This window comes from Bos indicus, chromosome 6 (assembly GCF_029378745.1).
Source record: "Bos indicus isolate NIAB-ARS_2022 breed Sahiwal x Tharparkar chromosome 6, NIAB-ARS_B.indTharparkar_mat_pri_1.0, whole genome shotgun sequence".
Taxonomy (NCBI): Eukaryota; Metazoa; Chordata; class Mammalia; order Artiodactyla; family Bovidae; genus Bos; species Bos indicus.
This window is the reverse complement of record NC_091765.1, coordinates 94,004,422-94,020,643: the sequence shown is the minus strand read 5'-3', so window position 1 is coordinate 94,020,643 and position 16,222 is coordinate 94,004,422. Positions and strand designations below refer to the sequence as shown.

Here is a 16,222-nt window from a genome sequence, read left to right as displayed (position 1 = left end):
TTTAAAATAGCCTGAAAGGTTAAATGATAAACAATTTCTCTAGCAAGGTGGGCTAACTTTTAAAAGATAACAGCACCTGGAAACAAGAATGTGGTCATGAGTCAAATATATTTTAAATCTGCTACTGAAATCTTAATTGTGAAGATTTCTTTGTGCTGAATAAATCACTCCCCAAGGCAGCAGAGCCTATATCCTACTTACTGGAAGGCATTGAAAGTTCTTGGTCAATATTTCCCGAAAGTAAAACCTGTACGCACATCACCTAGCATGGAAGGATACTTCATAAGCCAAGTATATTGTTTCCAAGTAAGTTTTGAAAACAGAAAATTTGGAGACCTATGATTGTTTGGTTTTTATTTTTCAAATAAAGACATTAACAAAGCAACTATAATATACTATTACTATTATTTTATAAAAAGGATGAAATTTCAATGTCCAAGTCTCCTCATTTTCCCACGAACTCGGCGTAAGCATAGTCATGCACCGTGGTGGTTCTCTAGACCAGCACAGGGAAGATACAGTTGGATGTCCACAGGAAGTGGAGTTCTAGATTTTTGGGTGCTGTTGCTTCCAGAATGACCCAGGGAGATGCATGAGTGAAGGGATGGGTGCTTAGCAATTCCATGGAATAGCTGGTCTGAGAAAAACAGCTTCCCCACCCCACCCATTTACCTTCATATCAGAAAAAGTTGAATGATAATCCATATTTATGCATTAAAAGAGATCACCCGTAATGCCTGGTTTTCCTGGAAAGTGGCTAACTAGGCAAGAAAGGGGCTGGAAGCCTTGATTTAGGATCTGCCATCAGCAGGAACACTCCTCTCTGCTTTCAGCCCAGAGGGTGGCTCCTCTTTCCTCCCTGATAAACCGACCCTGTCTATTATCTGTCACATACTCATTTCACACTCTAGAAGGTAATGCTCAAAATCCTCCAAGCCAGGCTTCGACGGTACATCAACTGAGAACTTCCAGATGTACAAGCTGATTTAGAAAAGGCAGAGGAACCAGAGATCAAATGGCTAACATCTGCTGGATCACAGAAAAAGCAAGGTAATTCCAGAAAAACATCTACTTCATTGACGATGCTAAAGTCTTTGACTGTGTGGATCACAACAAACTGGAAAATTCTTCAAGAGATGGAAATACCAGATCACCTTACCTGCCTCCTGAGAAATCTGTATGCAGGTCAAGAAGCAACAGTTAGAACCAGACATGGAACAATGGACTGGTTCCAAATTGGGAAAGGAGTACATCAAGGCTTTATATTATCACCCTGCTTATTTAACTTATAGGCAGAGTACATCATGCAAAATGCTGGGCTGGATGAAGCACAAGCTGGAATCAAGATTGTCGGGAGAAATATCAATAACCTCAGATATGCAGATGACATCACCATTATGGCAGAAAGCGAAGAGGAACTAAAGAGCCTCTTGATGAAGATGAAAGAGGAGAAGGAAAAAGCTGGCTTAAAACTCAAAATTCAAAAACTGAAGATCTTGGCATCCAGTCCCATCACTTCAGGGAAAATAGATGGGGAAACAATGGAAACAGTGACAGACTTTATTTTCTTGGGTTCTAAAATCATTGCAGATGGTGACTGCAGCCATGAAATTAAAAGACACTTGCTCCTTGGAAGAAAAGCTATGACAAACCAAGATAGCATATTAAAAAGCAGAGACATCACTTTGCTAACAAAGGTCCATCTAGCCAAAGCTATGGTTTTTCCAGTGGTCATGTATGGATGTGAGAGCTGAACAATAAAAAAGGCTGAGCACTGAAGAACTGATGCTTTAGAACGGTGGTGTTGGAGAACACTCTTGAGAGTCCCTTGGACTGCAAGGAGATCAAACCAGTCAGTCCTAAAGGAAATCAGTCCTGAATATTCATTGGAAGGACTGGTGCTAAAGCTGAAGCTCCAATACTTTGGCCACTTGATGCAAAGAACTGATTCATTGGAAAAGACCCTGATGCTGGGCAAGATTGAAGGCAGGAGGAGAAGGGAACGACAGAGGATGGATGGCATCACCGACTCAATGGACATGAGTTTGAGCAAGCTCCAGGAGATGGTGAAGGACAGGGAAGTCTGGAATGCTACAGTCCAAAGAGTTGCAAAGAGTTGGACACAACTGAGTGACTGAACAACAACACTAGGGGATAAAGAATCTGCCTGCAATGCAGGCGACACAGGAAATGTGGCTTTGATCCCTGGATCAGGAGGATCCCTTTGAAGGAGGAAATGGCAACCCACTCCAGTATTCTTGCCTGGAAAATCCGATGGACAGAAGAACCTGTAGGGCTACAGTCCATGGGGTTGCAAAGAGTTGGACATGACTGAGTGACTAAACACACATAGGTAATCTACTCAGCTCCGAGGATAAAACCCGAGTACTGTTGATTCTCCCTTGAGTTGGAGCACAGCTTTCCCTGGTCGTTTCCTGAAATGTCTGTACATAAAAATGGGACCGCCTTCACCATTTTTAACTTCATTTTCCAGAATTATGCATATTAAACCCTGAAGTACTTGCAAAAACACCACAACGCAGAGAAAAAAAAAAAAAGATTGTAACGTTGAGTCCATACTCAGTTTCAATTGAGGAAAGCTCCTTAGACACAGGATGTCGGTGAAGGCATCTTCATCCGTGCCCCATCTCTTTTCACCAGCATTATAGAGAATCTGTTGGACAAGAGAGAAGACGTAAATGCTAGTACGGACCCAATTCTGCCTCTTTTTGAGGAGGTGGGATGAGAAGAGGGCTAAGTTTATTTTATAGGTCACTGAGGTTTTCGATAAGCCGTGTCTCTCACTTCTAGCAGAAAAATCTGACAGTTGCAGTTGCAGAAGCCAGGGGAATAATAACCAGCACTGGGGAAGGCAGAAAGATGGAGCTAAGGTATCGCTGGGCTTCAGGCTTCTCCTTCAGACAGAAAAGAAGAGAGCATGGCCCTAACTGATGCCGGAGATATTAGAAGGCAGTCAGGAGGGAGGAGAGTTCAAGGAGATGTTTTCTCTGCTCTGTTACTGACCTGAGCATCCTTTCTGGCCAGCTGCTCATCCACTTTTAGACTCTCATCTCTTCTGCCCTAATCAGAGAAGATAAAAATGAAGGCAGTCTTTTTAAAGATAAATATTCTATCATTTGGCATTTGAACCTGCGGGGCCTCTTAGAGCTGTTTCTTCCAGTGAGGACCACACGGCCCAAAGGAATTGAGCACTCACAGCTCTCTTTCTGGCCCTGCCGCTGACTAGCCGTGAAATCTGCAGCAAATTCTTAGTCTTCTGAGCACGAGTTTCCTTTTCTGGAAACTCAAGGTCTTCAGGAAATCATACGACAAGCCACACCTTGGGAGAAAATGTATGCAAACACATATCTGATACAGGACTTGTATCTAAAATACATAGAAGCTCTTAAAACTCGACAAAAAGAGAACAGACAACCCAATTAAAAATGGGCAAAGTATCTGAATAGATATCAGACACACAGATGGCGAGAAAGTGCATGAAAAGATGCTCAACAACATCTCTCTCTCTCTGTCCTGTCCAACTCTTTGTGACCCCTTGGACTGTAGCCCACCAGACTCCTCTGTCTGTGTGATTTCCCAGGCAAGAATACTGGAGTGGGTTGCCATTTCCTTCTCCGGGGGATCTTTCCGACCCAGGGATCGAACAAAGGTCTCCTGCATTGGTAGGTGAATTCTTTACCACTGAGCCACCTGGGAAGCCCACAGTGAAATAGCACTCAGTGATGGAAAAAAAAAAAAAAAAAAAGGAAATGAGTTATTAAGCCATGAAACGATGCAGTCTGAAAAGCCTATACACTGTATTATTTCAACTATAGGACCATCTGGAAAAGGCTAAACTATAGAGATAAAAAGATCACTGGTTACCAGAGGTTCAGAGGGAGAAAGAGAGGGACGAATGGCTGAAGCACAGAAGATTTTTAGGGCAGTAAAACTATTCCATATGATTCTGTAATGGTGGATGCAAGGCATTAAACATTTGTCCAAACCCATAGGACGAATAACGCAAAGAGTGAATCCTAACGTAAAGTACAGACTGTAGTTAATAATGTGTCAGTTCATTCATTCATCATGTAATCATCATCTAATTCATTTATCATTTAATTCATTCATCAGCTATAACCAATGTACCACGCTAATGCAAGATGTGTGCGAGGAGGAGGGGCATGTGGGAGGTTTCTGTAGCTGCTGCTGCATTTTTCTGGAGATCTAAAATGGCTCTAAAAATAAAGTCTATTAAAATAAACCCAAAACTCAAAGATTCCCCACTAACTCTACTATTGAAGGCTCTGTGGCTAAGTATGTGTGCTTGCACATAAATAATTCAGGACATTATAGAAGATGGAAGATGGAGAAGGAAAGAGGATTGTCTGAATTATTTTACAAATTACAGGTGAATGAAACTTTTGGCTATAATACTTTAAAAAATGCATTTGTTCTAAACTAGTGGCTACCAATTGGAGAAGGCGATGGCACCCCACTCCAGTACTCTTGCCTGGAAAATCCCATGGACAGAGGAGCCTGGCAGGCTGCAGTCCATGGGGTCAATAGAGTTGGACATGACTGAGCGACTTCACTTTCACTTTTCCCTTTCATGCATTGGAGAAGGAAATGGCAACCCACTCCAGTGTTCTTGCCTGGAGAATCCCAGGGACGGGGAAGCCTGGTGGGCTGAGTTGGACACGACTGAAGTGACTTAGCAATAGCAGTAGCAGTGGCTACCAATGGGGAAAGGGAAGCGAGCAGGGGCATTATAGGGTCAGGGGAATAGGAGATATAAATTATTAGGTATAAAATAAGCTATAAGGATACACTGCACAACACAGGAAATAAAGTTCAATATTTTATGATAACTATAAATGGAGTTCAGTCAGTTCAGTCGCTCAGTCATGTCCCACTCTTTGTGACACCATGGACTGCAGCACGCCAGGCCTCCCTGTCCATCACCAACTCCCGGAGTTCGCTCAAACTCACGTCCATCGAGTTGGTGATGCCATTCGATCATTTTATCCTCTGTCGTCCCCTTCTCCTCTTGCCTTCAATCTTGCCCAGCATGAGAGTTTTTCCAACGAGTCGGTTCTTCACATCAGGTAGCCAAAGTATTGGAGTTTCAGCTTCAGCATCAGTCCTTCCAACGAATATTCAGGACTGATTTCCTTTAGGATGGACTAGTTGGATCTCCTTGCAGTCCAAGTGACTCTCAAGAGTTGTCTCCAACACCACAGTTCAAAAGCATCAATTCAGCAATTATGCTTCAGTATAAATAAATAATAAACAAAAATTTTACAGAATATATTTATGCCTATTTACAAATATTAGGTCTTTGTATGTCTGCCTGACTTTTGCATGATTTCTTTTCTCTGTTTTCCAGTGCTGCTGCTACTTTGCTCCAACTAGCCTTCTCTGGTTTGCTGCTTTCTTATTTTCCTTTCATCACTCACTCTGTTCCAATAATAAAGGTGTTGATGATCGTTGGCATTAATTCCAATAAGCTGCCACCACCACGTATCAATGACTTTCTCTGCTGTTATTTATACTCTTTCTCTCTCTGTATTTTCACAGCAGCCTCTGTGGTTGGTAATACTATTATTTTAATTTTACAGATGTGAAATGAAGGCTTTAAGGCTTGAGTTAAAGTAACTTGTCTAAGTACATAGAGCTGGTAGGCAGCAGAGGAGTAGGAAGGTCCAGGCCTGATTCTGAAACCCTGTCCAGGAGACCTGCTCTCCACTGCCTCCTGTGGGTGTGTGTGCTCACCACACATACACATAGATGTACACTTATGAATACTGACCTGTGGGACTGTATGTTTGTAACGATGTCTCATCAACTTGGATTTATAGATTCAAACTTCATAATGAGGATAAATTGTTCCCTAGTGGCATGATGACAAGTGTTGCCTCGACCCTCAGGCTGGGACAGTGATCGGGATTTTCCTACACATTAAGGGGTATGTAAATCAGCTGAAAGAGGCTGTTGAGATAGGGCTTAAGTCATTTCCTCTCTTGCACATGTGAATGCATGCACGCTAAGTTGCTTCAGCTGTGTCCAACTCTTTGGGCCCCTATGGGCTATAGCCAGCCACACGTCTCTGTCCAAGGGATTTTCCAGGCAAGAATACAGGAGTGGGTTGCCATCTCCTCCTCCAGGGGATCTTCCCAAGCCAGGGATCAAACCTGCATCTCCTACGTCTCCTGCATTGGCAGGAGGGTTCTTTACCACTAGCGCCACCTGAGAAGCCTCTCTTACACACATCTATGACTGTATCTCATCCCTGACCTTCAGTTCAGTTCAGTTCAGTCCTTCAGTCATGTCCCACTCTTTGCAACCCCATGGACTGCAGCATGCAAGGCTTCCCTGTCCACCACCAACTCTGGGAGCTTACTCAAACGCATGTCCATTGAGTCAGTGATGCCATCCAACCATCTCAGCCTCTGTCATCCCCTTCTCCTCCCACCTTCAATCTTTCCCTGCATCAGGGTCTTTTAACAGTGAGTCCGTTCTTCGCATCAGGTGGCCAAAGTATTGGAATTTCAGCTTTAGCATCAGTCCTTCCAATGAATATTCAGGACTGATTTTCTTTAGGATGGACTGGTTGGATCTCCTTGCTGTCCAAGAGACTCTCAACAGTCTTCTCCAACACCACAGTTCAAAAGCATCAATTCTTTGGTGCTCAGCTTTCTTTATAGTCCAATTCTCACATCTATACATGACTACTGGAAAAACCATAATTTTGACTAGACAGACCTTTGTCGACAAAATAATATCTCTGCTTTTTAATATGCTGTTTGGTTTGTCAAAGCTTTACTTCCAAGGAGCAAGCGTCTTTCAATTTCATGGCTGCGGTCACCATCTGCAGTGATTTTGGAGCCCAAGAAAATAAAGTCTCTCACTGTTTCCATTGCTTCCCCATCTATTTGCCATGAAGTGATGGGACCAGATGCCATGATCTTAGTTTTCTGAATGTTGACATTAAGCCAACTTTTTCACTCTCCTCTTTCACTTTCATCAAGAGGCTCTTAGTTCCTCTTCACTTTCTGCCATAAGGGTGGTGTCATCTGCATATCTGAGGTTATTGATATTTCTCCCGGCAATCTTGATTCCAGCTTGTGCTTCATCCAGCCTGGCATTTCCCATGATGTACTCTGCATATAAGTTAAATCAACAGGGTGACAATATACAGCCTTGACGTACCCCTTTTCCTATTTGGAACCAGTCTGTTGTTCCATGTCCAGTTCTAACTGTTGCTTCTTGACCTGCATACAGATTTCTCAGGAGGCAGGTAAGGTATTCTGGTATTCCCATCACTTGAAGAATTTTCCACAGTGTGTTATGATCCACACAGTCAAAGGCTTTGGCATAGTCAACAAAGCAGAAGTAGATATTTTTCTGGAACTCTCTTGCTTTTTCCATGATCCAATGGATGCTGGCAATTTGGTCTCTGGTTCCTCTGCCTTCTCTAAAACCAGCTTGAACATCTGGAAGTTCTCAGTTCACGTACTGTTGAAGCTTGGCTTGGAGACTTTTGAGCATTACATTACTAATGTGTGAGATGAGTGCAATTGTGCAGTACTTTGAACATTCTTTGGCATTGCCTTTCTTTGAGACTTGAATGAAAACTGACCTTTTCCAGTCCTGTGGCCACTGCTGAGTTTTCCAAATTTGCTGGCATATGGAGTGCAGCACTTTCACAGCATCGTATTCAGACTTGAAATAGCTCAACTGGAATTCCATCACCTCCACTAGCTTTGTTCATAGTGATGCCTCCTAGGGCCCACTTGACTTCACGTTCCAAGATGTCTGGCTCTAGGTGAGTGATCACACCATCATGGTTTTCTGGGTCATGAAGACCTTTTTTGTGTAATTCTTCTGTGTATTCTTGCCACCTCTTCTTAATATCTTCTGCTTCTGTCAGGCCCCTACCATTTCCGCCCTTTATTGTGCTTGACCTTACCACCTTTTTCATAAAGCCATGAGCATCCTAAAAGAGACAGCAAGGTGTGGCCACATTTTGGTCATATGGTGATGAATGGTTTATCGGCTCCTCCACAGAGGGCAAGGATGAAGTTGCAGAAAGTCACTTTTTAAGTCCTGAGACTGATATACAACTTCTCCGAAGGTAATTCTCAATTATGCTTCCCACTTAATTTAAATGCTACCAAAAGTTATATATTCTTTGGAGTTCAGAAGAAAATCAGCATGTTCTTAAAAATGGAGACACTTACAATGGAAATAAATGATTTTTCTTCTAGATGAACTTGTGTGTGTGTTTAGTTGCTCAGTTGTGTCCAACTCTTCAAGACCCCATGGACTGTAGCCTGCCTTACTCCTCTGTCCACAGGATTCTCCAGGCAAGAATACTGGAGTGGGTTCCCATCCCCTCCTCCAGGGGATCTTCCTGACTCAGGAATTGAACCTAGGTCTCCCATATTGCAGGCGGATTCTTTACTATCTGAGTCACCAGGGAAACCCAGATGAACTTACAGAATATTTTCTAATGTATTACAAACCCTGATCAAAATACATTTAATCCATATACTGATCAAAACAATATTTTTTGGCTACTCATTATGTTATACTTTTATGATGGTAGTTAAATATTATGCTGCATGGTGGTGATGCAAATGTAAAATGAACAAATCATTTTATAAGGAAAATTGCAATCTCACTGTCTCAGTTTGGTTGTTTGAAAACTTCCTAAAAATCATTATTGAGCATGCATCTTATTGGGGAAAATGAAAAATGAAAAATAAAAACTTACATTTGCCAAAATCAACAGAGCTTTCCGGAAATCACCAGATGTTTCAGAACTAATCTCATCTCCAAGACTCTTCTTGTACGCTGAAACCAGATAAGAATGAAACTAAGCCTTGATAAGCTAAAATAATCATTTTAAAACAGAAAAGCTTAAATGTCAACATTGGCAAGGAATGAGTACCTGATAAAATAAATCTTGCTACTGCTTCTCTTCTTAATCTTTTAGTGCTCTTCTGCAATAGATAAATTCTTCTTATAACTATTACAATAGTGTGTGGTGTGGTAGTACCACAGAACAGAAAAAAATAAAAGGCTGCCATTCTGGATCAAATCATGGTTCATTTCATCTGACTACGGTACTAAGAAATGTATAGTGAGAAAGCTACGGTGGCTAAGCTATTCGTTTGATTTCCAATTTCTATTACATCTTTCTTCCATAGGAATAGAAACCTGGCCTTAAGCAAGACATAGTACACAGAGCTTCTAGACCACATTCTCAGCTCTCCTCTTGGCATGAAATGTAGGCAGACCTTTAGGACACTGCTGGGAGATCTCCTTAGTGATGGCTCATGTCCATCTTCGTGCCTTCCTCCATCCTACTCCTTGGTGTGTAGATTGATTGCTGGAGCTCAGGCAGCCATCTTGGTCTGTGAAGACCCACATCTGAGTGATGGCATAAAAATAAGCAGGAAGGGGTCTGGGTTCCTGAAAGTTCTGAGGAGCTATCACACCAGTCCTAGAATTGCTTATGTCCACACTTCTATATATGAAAGAAATAAATGTTCATCTTACTTAAGCCAGTGTTATTTTTGCTGTATTGAACCTATCTCTAATCTTAATGCATACAGCTAGGTTGCTTTATTTGATAGCTCTCAAAAGTAAGAAAGCTACCCTAAAACATACTGTTTTTACGTTACAAATGCCAACTGTGTGTTCACATATGTTAATAGCCCCTTTTACATAGCCTGTGATGTGCAGTGTTCGATGCATCTCAAAACTCTGTTCTGTTCCATCCACGGAGTAGTATTTCTCTTGGAGCCACCTGTACACCTGGATGCAGCTGACACCATGGGGCCATCTGAACTGCCTGCCGCATTCTCAAGGACTCTATAAATCAGTCATATGAATACTTGTCCTTTTAAATCAGTAAAGGACAACTATAGAAAGTGATATGAGGACTTTCCTGGTGGCCCAGTGGTTAAGAATCCACCCGCCACTGCAGGGGACACGGGTTTGATTCATGGTCCAGAAAGATCCTACATGCCGAGGGGCAATTAAGTTGCAGGGTGCTGCAGCCACTGACCCCACAATCTACAGCCCATGAGCTGCAACAAGTGAAGTCACTGCAATGAGAAGCCCATGCCCTGCCACTAGCGAAAGCCCGAGTGCAGCAGCAAAGACCCAGCGGAGCCAAAAACAAATTTAAAAAAAGAAAATGATTTGAGATCATCAAATCTTAAGAACTGTGTTGAGACAAAAATTTTTTCAGTATGATTTTAGTAAGTCTCTTTTATGAAATCTATAATTTTCCAGAGCAATTCAAGTAAACAAAATCCACTATAAATACAGATTATTTATCTAAGTAATATTAACATTTAGTAGGCATCATTTTCCCTGACACTCATATGTTATTGCTACATCTATCCTTCACTCTTGGAAAAAAATTTTTAATTTAAAAATATCAAGCCTAAGGATGATGCTCTGATTTGTTAGAATTTGGAGAAGTATTTTATAATATTAGAATTATCTAGATGGGTCTCATGCAATCTCCCACACCTCCTTTTTACTCCAGGTATTTTTTGCAGGAAATTAGACTAAAAATACGAAAATTTTTTCAATGAAAGTTGAAAACTACTTTATGCATTTTGGGGCACAGTAGGGTATAGAAAAACAAATACACTGTCTTAATAATGCAGAAGTTAGAGCTCTTGATTCCTGATTCAGTGTTCTCTCGTGCACCATTGACTTCAAAATATTGGGAAGAGTTCAGAATTTAGATCTCTATTCATTGAAGTGTTATTGTATCGTTGTACTGTACAAGCTACTCCATATACCTGGTCCCCTTATGAGGGCCATGTTGACAGTTCATGCCATGTTGACAAATCGTCTGATGGATTTCTAATGCATAGGTCACTGTTTCACATTATATGACACCATCGCTCTCACTACAGCTGACTGCAACAGGGTTGGCCTCTGACTAGAGGTAGCCAGCAGCCTACCAGGTGACCTTGTGGGAGAACTCTGCCCAAAAGAAAGCACCTTTCTGAGCTCACTGAATCTTCTCTGTTACAGAGTGAGCCGTACAGAAGTTTTTAAAAAGAGTAACAATGAAGTAGAAAGACTCCTAGAAATAAAGCATAAAACTGAAGCCAAGAAAAAATCAGAAACCGTGAGCAAATGCAAGCCTTGAGGAGACACATACCATGTGGTGAGTGAAGAGATGTTACTTGGTCTCTTCAAGAACAGTAGAGGCAGAGAAGGAGGGGAAAGAGTTGCTCGGATGGAGATGTGCAGGGGAGCCATGGATGCCTGATGCAAAGGGGGTGACTGGAAGGCTAAGTCCTTGGAAAGTTCTGTGTTCTGTACCAGCTTGGCTCTACGTGATTGAGACCACTGGCTCTAGCTCTCTTCCTTCTTTCACTATTTCCTTCTTTCAATTCTTGTGTATCATGAATCCCTACTTAGCAAGGGAACCTAAGTGTAGCTCAATTCTTTCTAGCTTTAGAGAGCTTAACTCACACAGATACCGGGGCATCTGGTAACTCTGAACAAGGATCACTTGTCATATTTGCCAAACAATAGTCCCATTCACTTGGCTCTTGAGGTCCCCTATCTCAATCTTAAGGATATCCATTCAATAGATATTCTGAGCACTGGAGATAAAACATAGAGCAAAAGAGACAAAAATTCCCCCTTCATAGAGATTACACCGCTGGGCTGTTTGTACATAAATAAATGCTGAACTTGAGGGAGAATTTTGGGGTCAGTCAACTCATGGAGTGGTAACTCTTCTAACAGACATCAAAAAGCAACACAGCATCTTGGGATACAGCCCCGGGGTCTGGTGATTTTTTACAAGTACATCTTGTTGAACTGAGGGAATCAAAGACATTAAACACCCACCATGTACCCATCTATGCCTATTTTTGAGCAACGGTCTCATCTACCCCAAATTTGCCCCTCTTCTCCTTGAGTCGTGGAGCTAGGGGTGGGACTCGACAAATGATATTTCTCTTTTGTCCCCCCACACCACCTCCCTCTCAGGTTCCACCAATGAGGGGAGTAGAGGGAGATTAGATGGAAGGCAGGAGGAGGAAGGAAGGACAGTGTCAACCTGGTGAAGAGACTCACCCAGACAGCAGCAGTTGGCTCCAGGCTCCTAGAACAAGTCCCCTGTTTACATGCCCCTGGAGGTACTAGCCCTAGTGAGATGCAGCCCCCTTCCCCTCCACGGAAATCTGAACTGCAATTCCTGAGGCCTCTCCTCTGAACCCCTGAAGCATTGGGTTGGCCAAAAAGTTTGTTTGGGTTTTCCCATAAAATATTACAGAAAAACCAGAACAAACTTCTGGCCAACCCAGTACCAACCCCGGAAAGTACCAGCACCCTCCTCTGATCTAGTTTCTAAAAACCATAATCTTGTCTCGGCCTTGAGGGTTACACTTCTGAGCTACCCCTGTGTTTCTGTTCCACTTTTTCAGTTTTCCAGAAGGTGCTTAAACAATTCTTGATATTAAAATTCTCTCTGTTAAGCACCTAGTGTGTTTCTGGTTTTCTGACTAGACCTGATTAGCACATTAACAATAAAATAGTCACCTGTCATTGAGGGATCTACATTTTAATGAGAAACTCTCAAAGTAAACTCTAACACCCACCTGGGGACTGGTATATCCCTCCTTTTGCTCTCTTCCACTGCAAAACCTCCCATGATACAAAACCATAGAAACCATGGCTCCCTTAAGGTACTTGGAGGGGGTGACAGGGAGCTGCTGTTTAATAAGAATTGGGCTGGTCATTGTCCCTTGATTTTTGCAGCTAACCTCTTAACAATCAGAATTTCCCCAATAGGAATATCATTGTTATTCATGGAGCCTTGAACCACAGCTGAGTTTATGCTAACAAGATGACTCCAGATGGCGCTGGGTCACACCAGAAGATCAACTTGGTGACTAAAGGGTTAAGGCTTTGAACCATGTGATATCAGCCTGACCTCTAGTGTGCAGGAGGGGACTAGAGATGGAGTTCAGTCACATGGCTGTGATGGAGTCAGTCAGTCATGCCTGGGTAGGACTTCCTTGGTGGTCCAGTGGGTAAGAATCCACGTGCAATGAAATGCAGGGGGCACGAGTTCGATCTCCAGTCCGGGAAGATCGCACATGCCATGGGGCACCTAAGCCTATGTGCTAGAACTACTGAAGCCTGCACGCTCTAGAGTCCATGCTCTGCAACAAGAGAAGCCACCGCAGTGCGAAGCCCATGCAGCACAACCAAGAGTAGCCCCCGATTGCTGCAACTAGAGAAAGCCTGCGAGCAGCAATGAAGACCCAGTGCAGCCAAAAATAAGTAAGTAAAATGTTCTGTTGCTTAGTTTCTAAAAAAAAAAAAAAAAATCAGGTATGTGTAATGACACTCCACTGAAAACCCCAGACACCAAAGACCAAGTGAACCTCCCTGGTTGGCAGTTAAATGGATACATCACTATGCTGGGAGGGGGATGCATCTTGCAGAACTGAAAGCGCTGTGTTTGGGACCCTCCCAGACTTTTCCCAGTACGTCCTTCACGCCACCAGTCTTGATGGTGCCCTGGAGTAGGAAATGGCAACCCACTCCAGCATTCTTGCCTGAAGTTCCATGGGCAGAGGAGTCTGGCAGGCTACAGTCCATGGATCACCAAGAGTTAGACACGACTGAGCGCACACACACACACAATTTCCCACACCAAAAATCATGAGGCTAAGCCCAGTGTTTTTAGCATGTCATATGAATATACAATGATTCGAGTCTCCTCCATTGATGAAAATGGTTGATTCAATTAAGCAGTAATTGCTGACAGCAAAATCCACTAGAGTTGTAAAGTTTACATGCAAAGCATTAATGCCATTGCTATATAGCAGTTTCTAGCTCAGATCATATTAAAATGTTCTCTGAAAAATCCACAGTCCTTAGCCCATTTTAGAATGTGTCCTCCTGTTTATACTCTTGCCTTCTCAAAATCACTCATGAAGAAGAGCTTGGTGGGTTTCTGGGGGAAAAGAGCATTGGCTCATATAGGTGTGAACAGCGGTAAAGGTATAAGCAGAAAACAAGATCACCTGTATAGTAGGCATGGCCGATCTCCTGCATTTGCTTGCTCGTCCTAGTGGTTAGAATTTCGATCAGTGCATCCTCATTTGTCCCCATGCCCTAGAAAGAAAAAGGAAAACTATTTTTTTTTAATATTTATTTATTTGACTGCACTGGGTCTTAGTTGTGGCATTCAGGATCTCCAGTTGTGACAAACCAGCTTAGTTGCCCCACAGCATGTGGGATCTTAGTTCCTCGACCAGGGATCAAACCCATCTCCCTCTCATTGGAAGACAGATTTTTAATCACTGAATCACCAGGGAAGTCTCATGGAAAACTATTTTTAGAACACTTTAAAAACTCAGCTTTATGCACTTCCATCTTAATATCTTGTTTTACATGGAAGAAAAGAATCATTTTTAGTCAGTCACTTTCTCTAAACCAGTATTTAAATTTTCTGTATATTTTAGTATTAAAATAACAGGAATCATCTAAAGTTAACTGACATTAAAATTTTAAAGAAAATGTCCTGCTGTAGTGTAAAAATTCATTGACTAATTCCAGGAGTAAAGAGTATATAAAGGGAAAGCTTACATCACTCAGGATCGGAAGTGAGCATTCAAATGTGTCATTGTATTTAGAGAGGGCTCTGCAATTCTTTTGAATGAGTTCATCCTTGTGTCAATGCACCGCGTTGGTCAGCAGGCATCATCCTCTTCATTGGGGAGGTTTTTAAATCCTCCATATTGTATGGGACCATGAGCCCAGCTGGTTTAGAGGCTAGTGATTCCTGAGTCTTGGTTTATATTGAGGTCACTGAGTCACACTGTAGAAGCCATTTACACTAGCACTTGATCAAAGCAGGTCAAGGTAGTGTAAGAAAAGAGGCTGAATTGTGTACCTCTGTGACAAAGATTCCTAGTGGTTCCCCAATAGATCTCCTTTTCAAATTATTTATTATTTTTAAATAGACTTTTTTTTGGGGGGGTGTTTTCCTTCTTTTTAAAACTTTATTGAAGTATAGTTGATTACAATGTCATGTTAGTTTCAGGTGTACAGCAAAATGATTCAGGTATACATAAACATATACACATTCTTTTTCAGATTCTTTTCTCATATAGGTTACCACAGAATGTTGAGTAAAGCTCCCTGGGCTATACAGTAGGCTCTTGCTGGTTATCTTTTATACATTAGTGTGCATATGTTAATCCCAAACTCCTGATTCATTTTAGAGCAGTTCTAGGTTTACAGCAAAATTGAGCAGATCCAATATTTCTTTTATCATCGTTGATCAGAATTCATCGTTGACAGAATCCCCATTTTTAAACGTAGCACAAAGCTACCCAAATAAAGTGGCTTCCCAGATGGCCCAGTGGTAAAGAACCTGCCTGCCAATGCAGGAGACACAGGAGATGTGAGTTTGATCCCTGGGTTGGAAAGATCCCCTGGAGGAAGGCATGGCAACCGACTCCAGTATTCTTGCCTGGAGAATCTCATGGACAGAGGAGCCTGGAGGGCTATAGTCCATGGAGAATCTCATGGACAGAGGAGCCTGGAGGGCTATAGTCCATGGAGTTGCAAAGAGGTGGACACAAATGAAGCGACTTAGCACACATGCACCCAAAAAAGACCATATTTCTCAGCTTCCCTTAGAGCTAGGTTTATCTATATAACTAAATTCTGATCCATGAAATGAATATATGTGATGCCTCACGTACAATTTCTGGGAGTCTGTAAAGAGAAAAGATGAACACTTCTTGGTCTTTGACTCTTTTCAGTTGTCTTTAATAAAGGTGTAATGGCTGGATGTTGAGCAGCCATCTAGATAAGAAGTGCAATCTACAGGCTGAAGATGGTGGAACCTCAAGGCTGAAGGTCTGATGATGATGGTGGCATGATACTGAGCTATGGATGGCTTCCTTTGGATTTACATGGAACATTTCTATTCCTTGTTGGCTAATCTAATTCTCACCATTTCACCTGCTAAGCTGTCCCCCCCATAGCAGCCACAGAAATGCACTGCTGAGATTTCATTTCAAGAGAACACGCTGCAAAGAATGTAGCTGGCTGATAGCTTCCAACCTTTGGATCTGCCACAAAATTCACACCAAGATCATGGTCTCTCCAGGCTGCTTTCAGCTATGACTGAGCATGGAAGGGGAAC

The 16,222-nt window shown here is 42.2% G+C and overlaps 1 protein-coding gene and 1 long non-coding RNA gene across 5 annotated transcripts in view; one reads left to right on the top strand and one right to left on the bottom strand.

The window, feature by feature from the left end:
• ANXA3 (annexin A3) overlaps positions 1 to 16,222 on the bottom strand; it is a 71,317-nt gene that overhangs the window by 14,985 nt on the left and 40,110 nt on the right. For all 4 annotated transcript variants that reach the window (XM_070791640.1, XM_070791642.1, XM_019962991.2 and 1 more), the window contains 4 exons: positions 14,088 to 14,178; positions 8,780 to 8,859; positions 3,025 to 3,081; positions 2,581 to 2,674 (listed from right to left, as the gene is read on the bottom strand). In XM_070791640.1, the coding sequence (XP_070647741.1) occupies positions 2,581 to 2,674; positions 3,025 to 3,081; positions 8,780 to 8,859; positions 14,088 to 14,178 (322 nt within the window). The remainder of the gene's footprint in view (positions 1 to 2,580; positions 2,675 to 3,024; positions 3,082 to 8,779; positions 8,860 to 14,087; positions 14,179 to 16,222) is intronic.
• The window catches only part of LOC139183656 (uncharacterized), a 93,886-nt gene that overhangs the window by 67,530 nt on the left and 10,134 nt on the right, over positions 1 to 16,222 (top strand). The window lies entirely within an intron of this gene.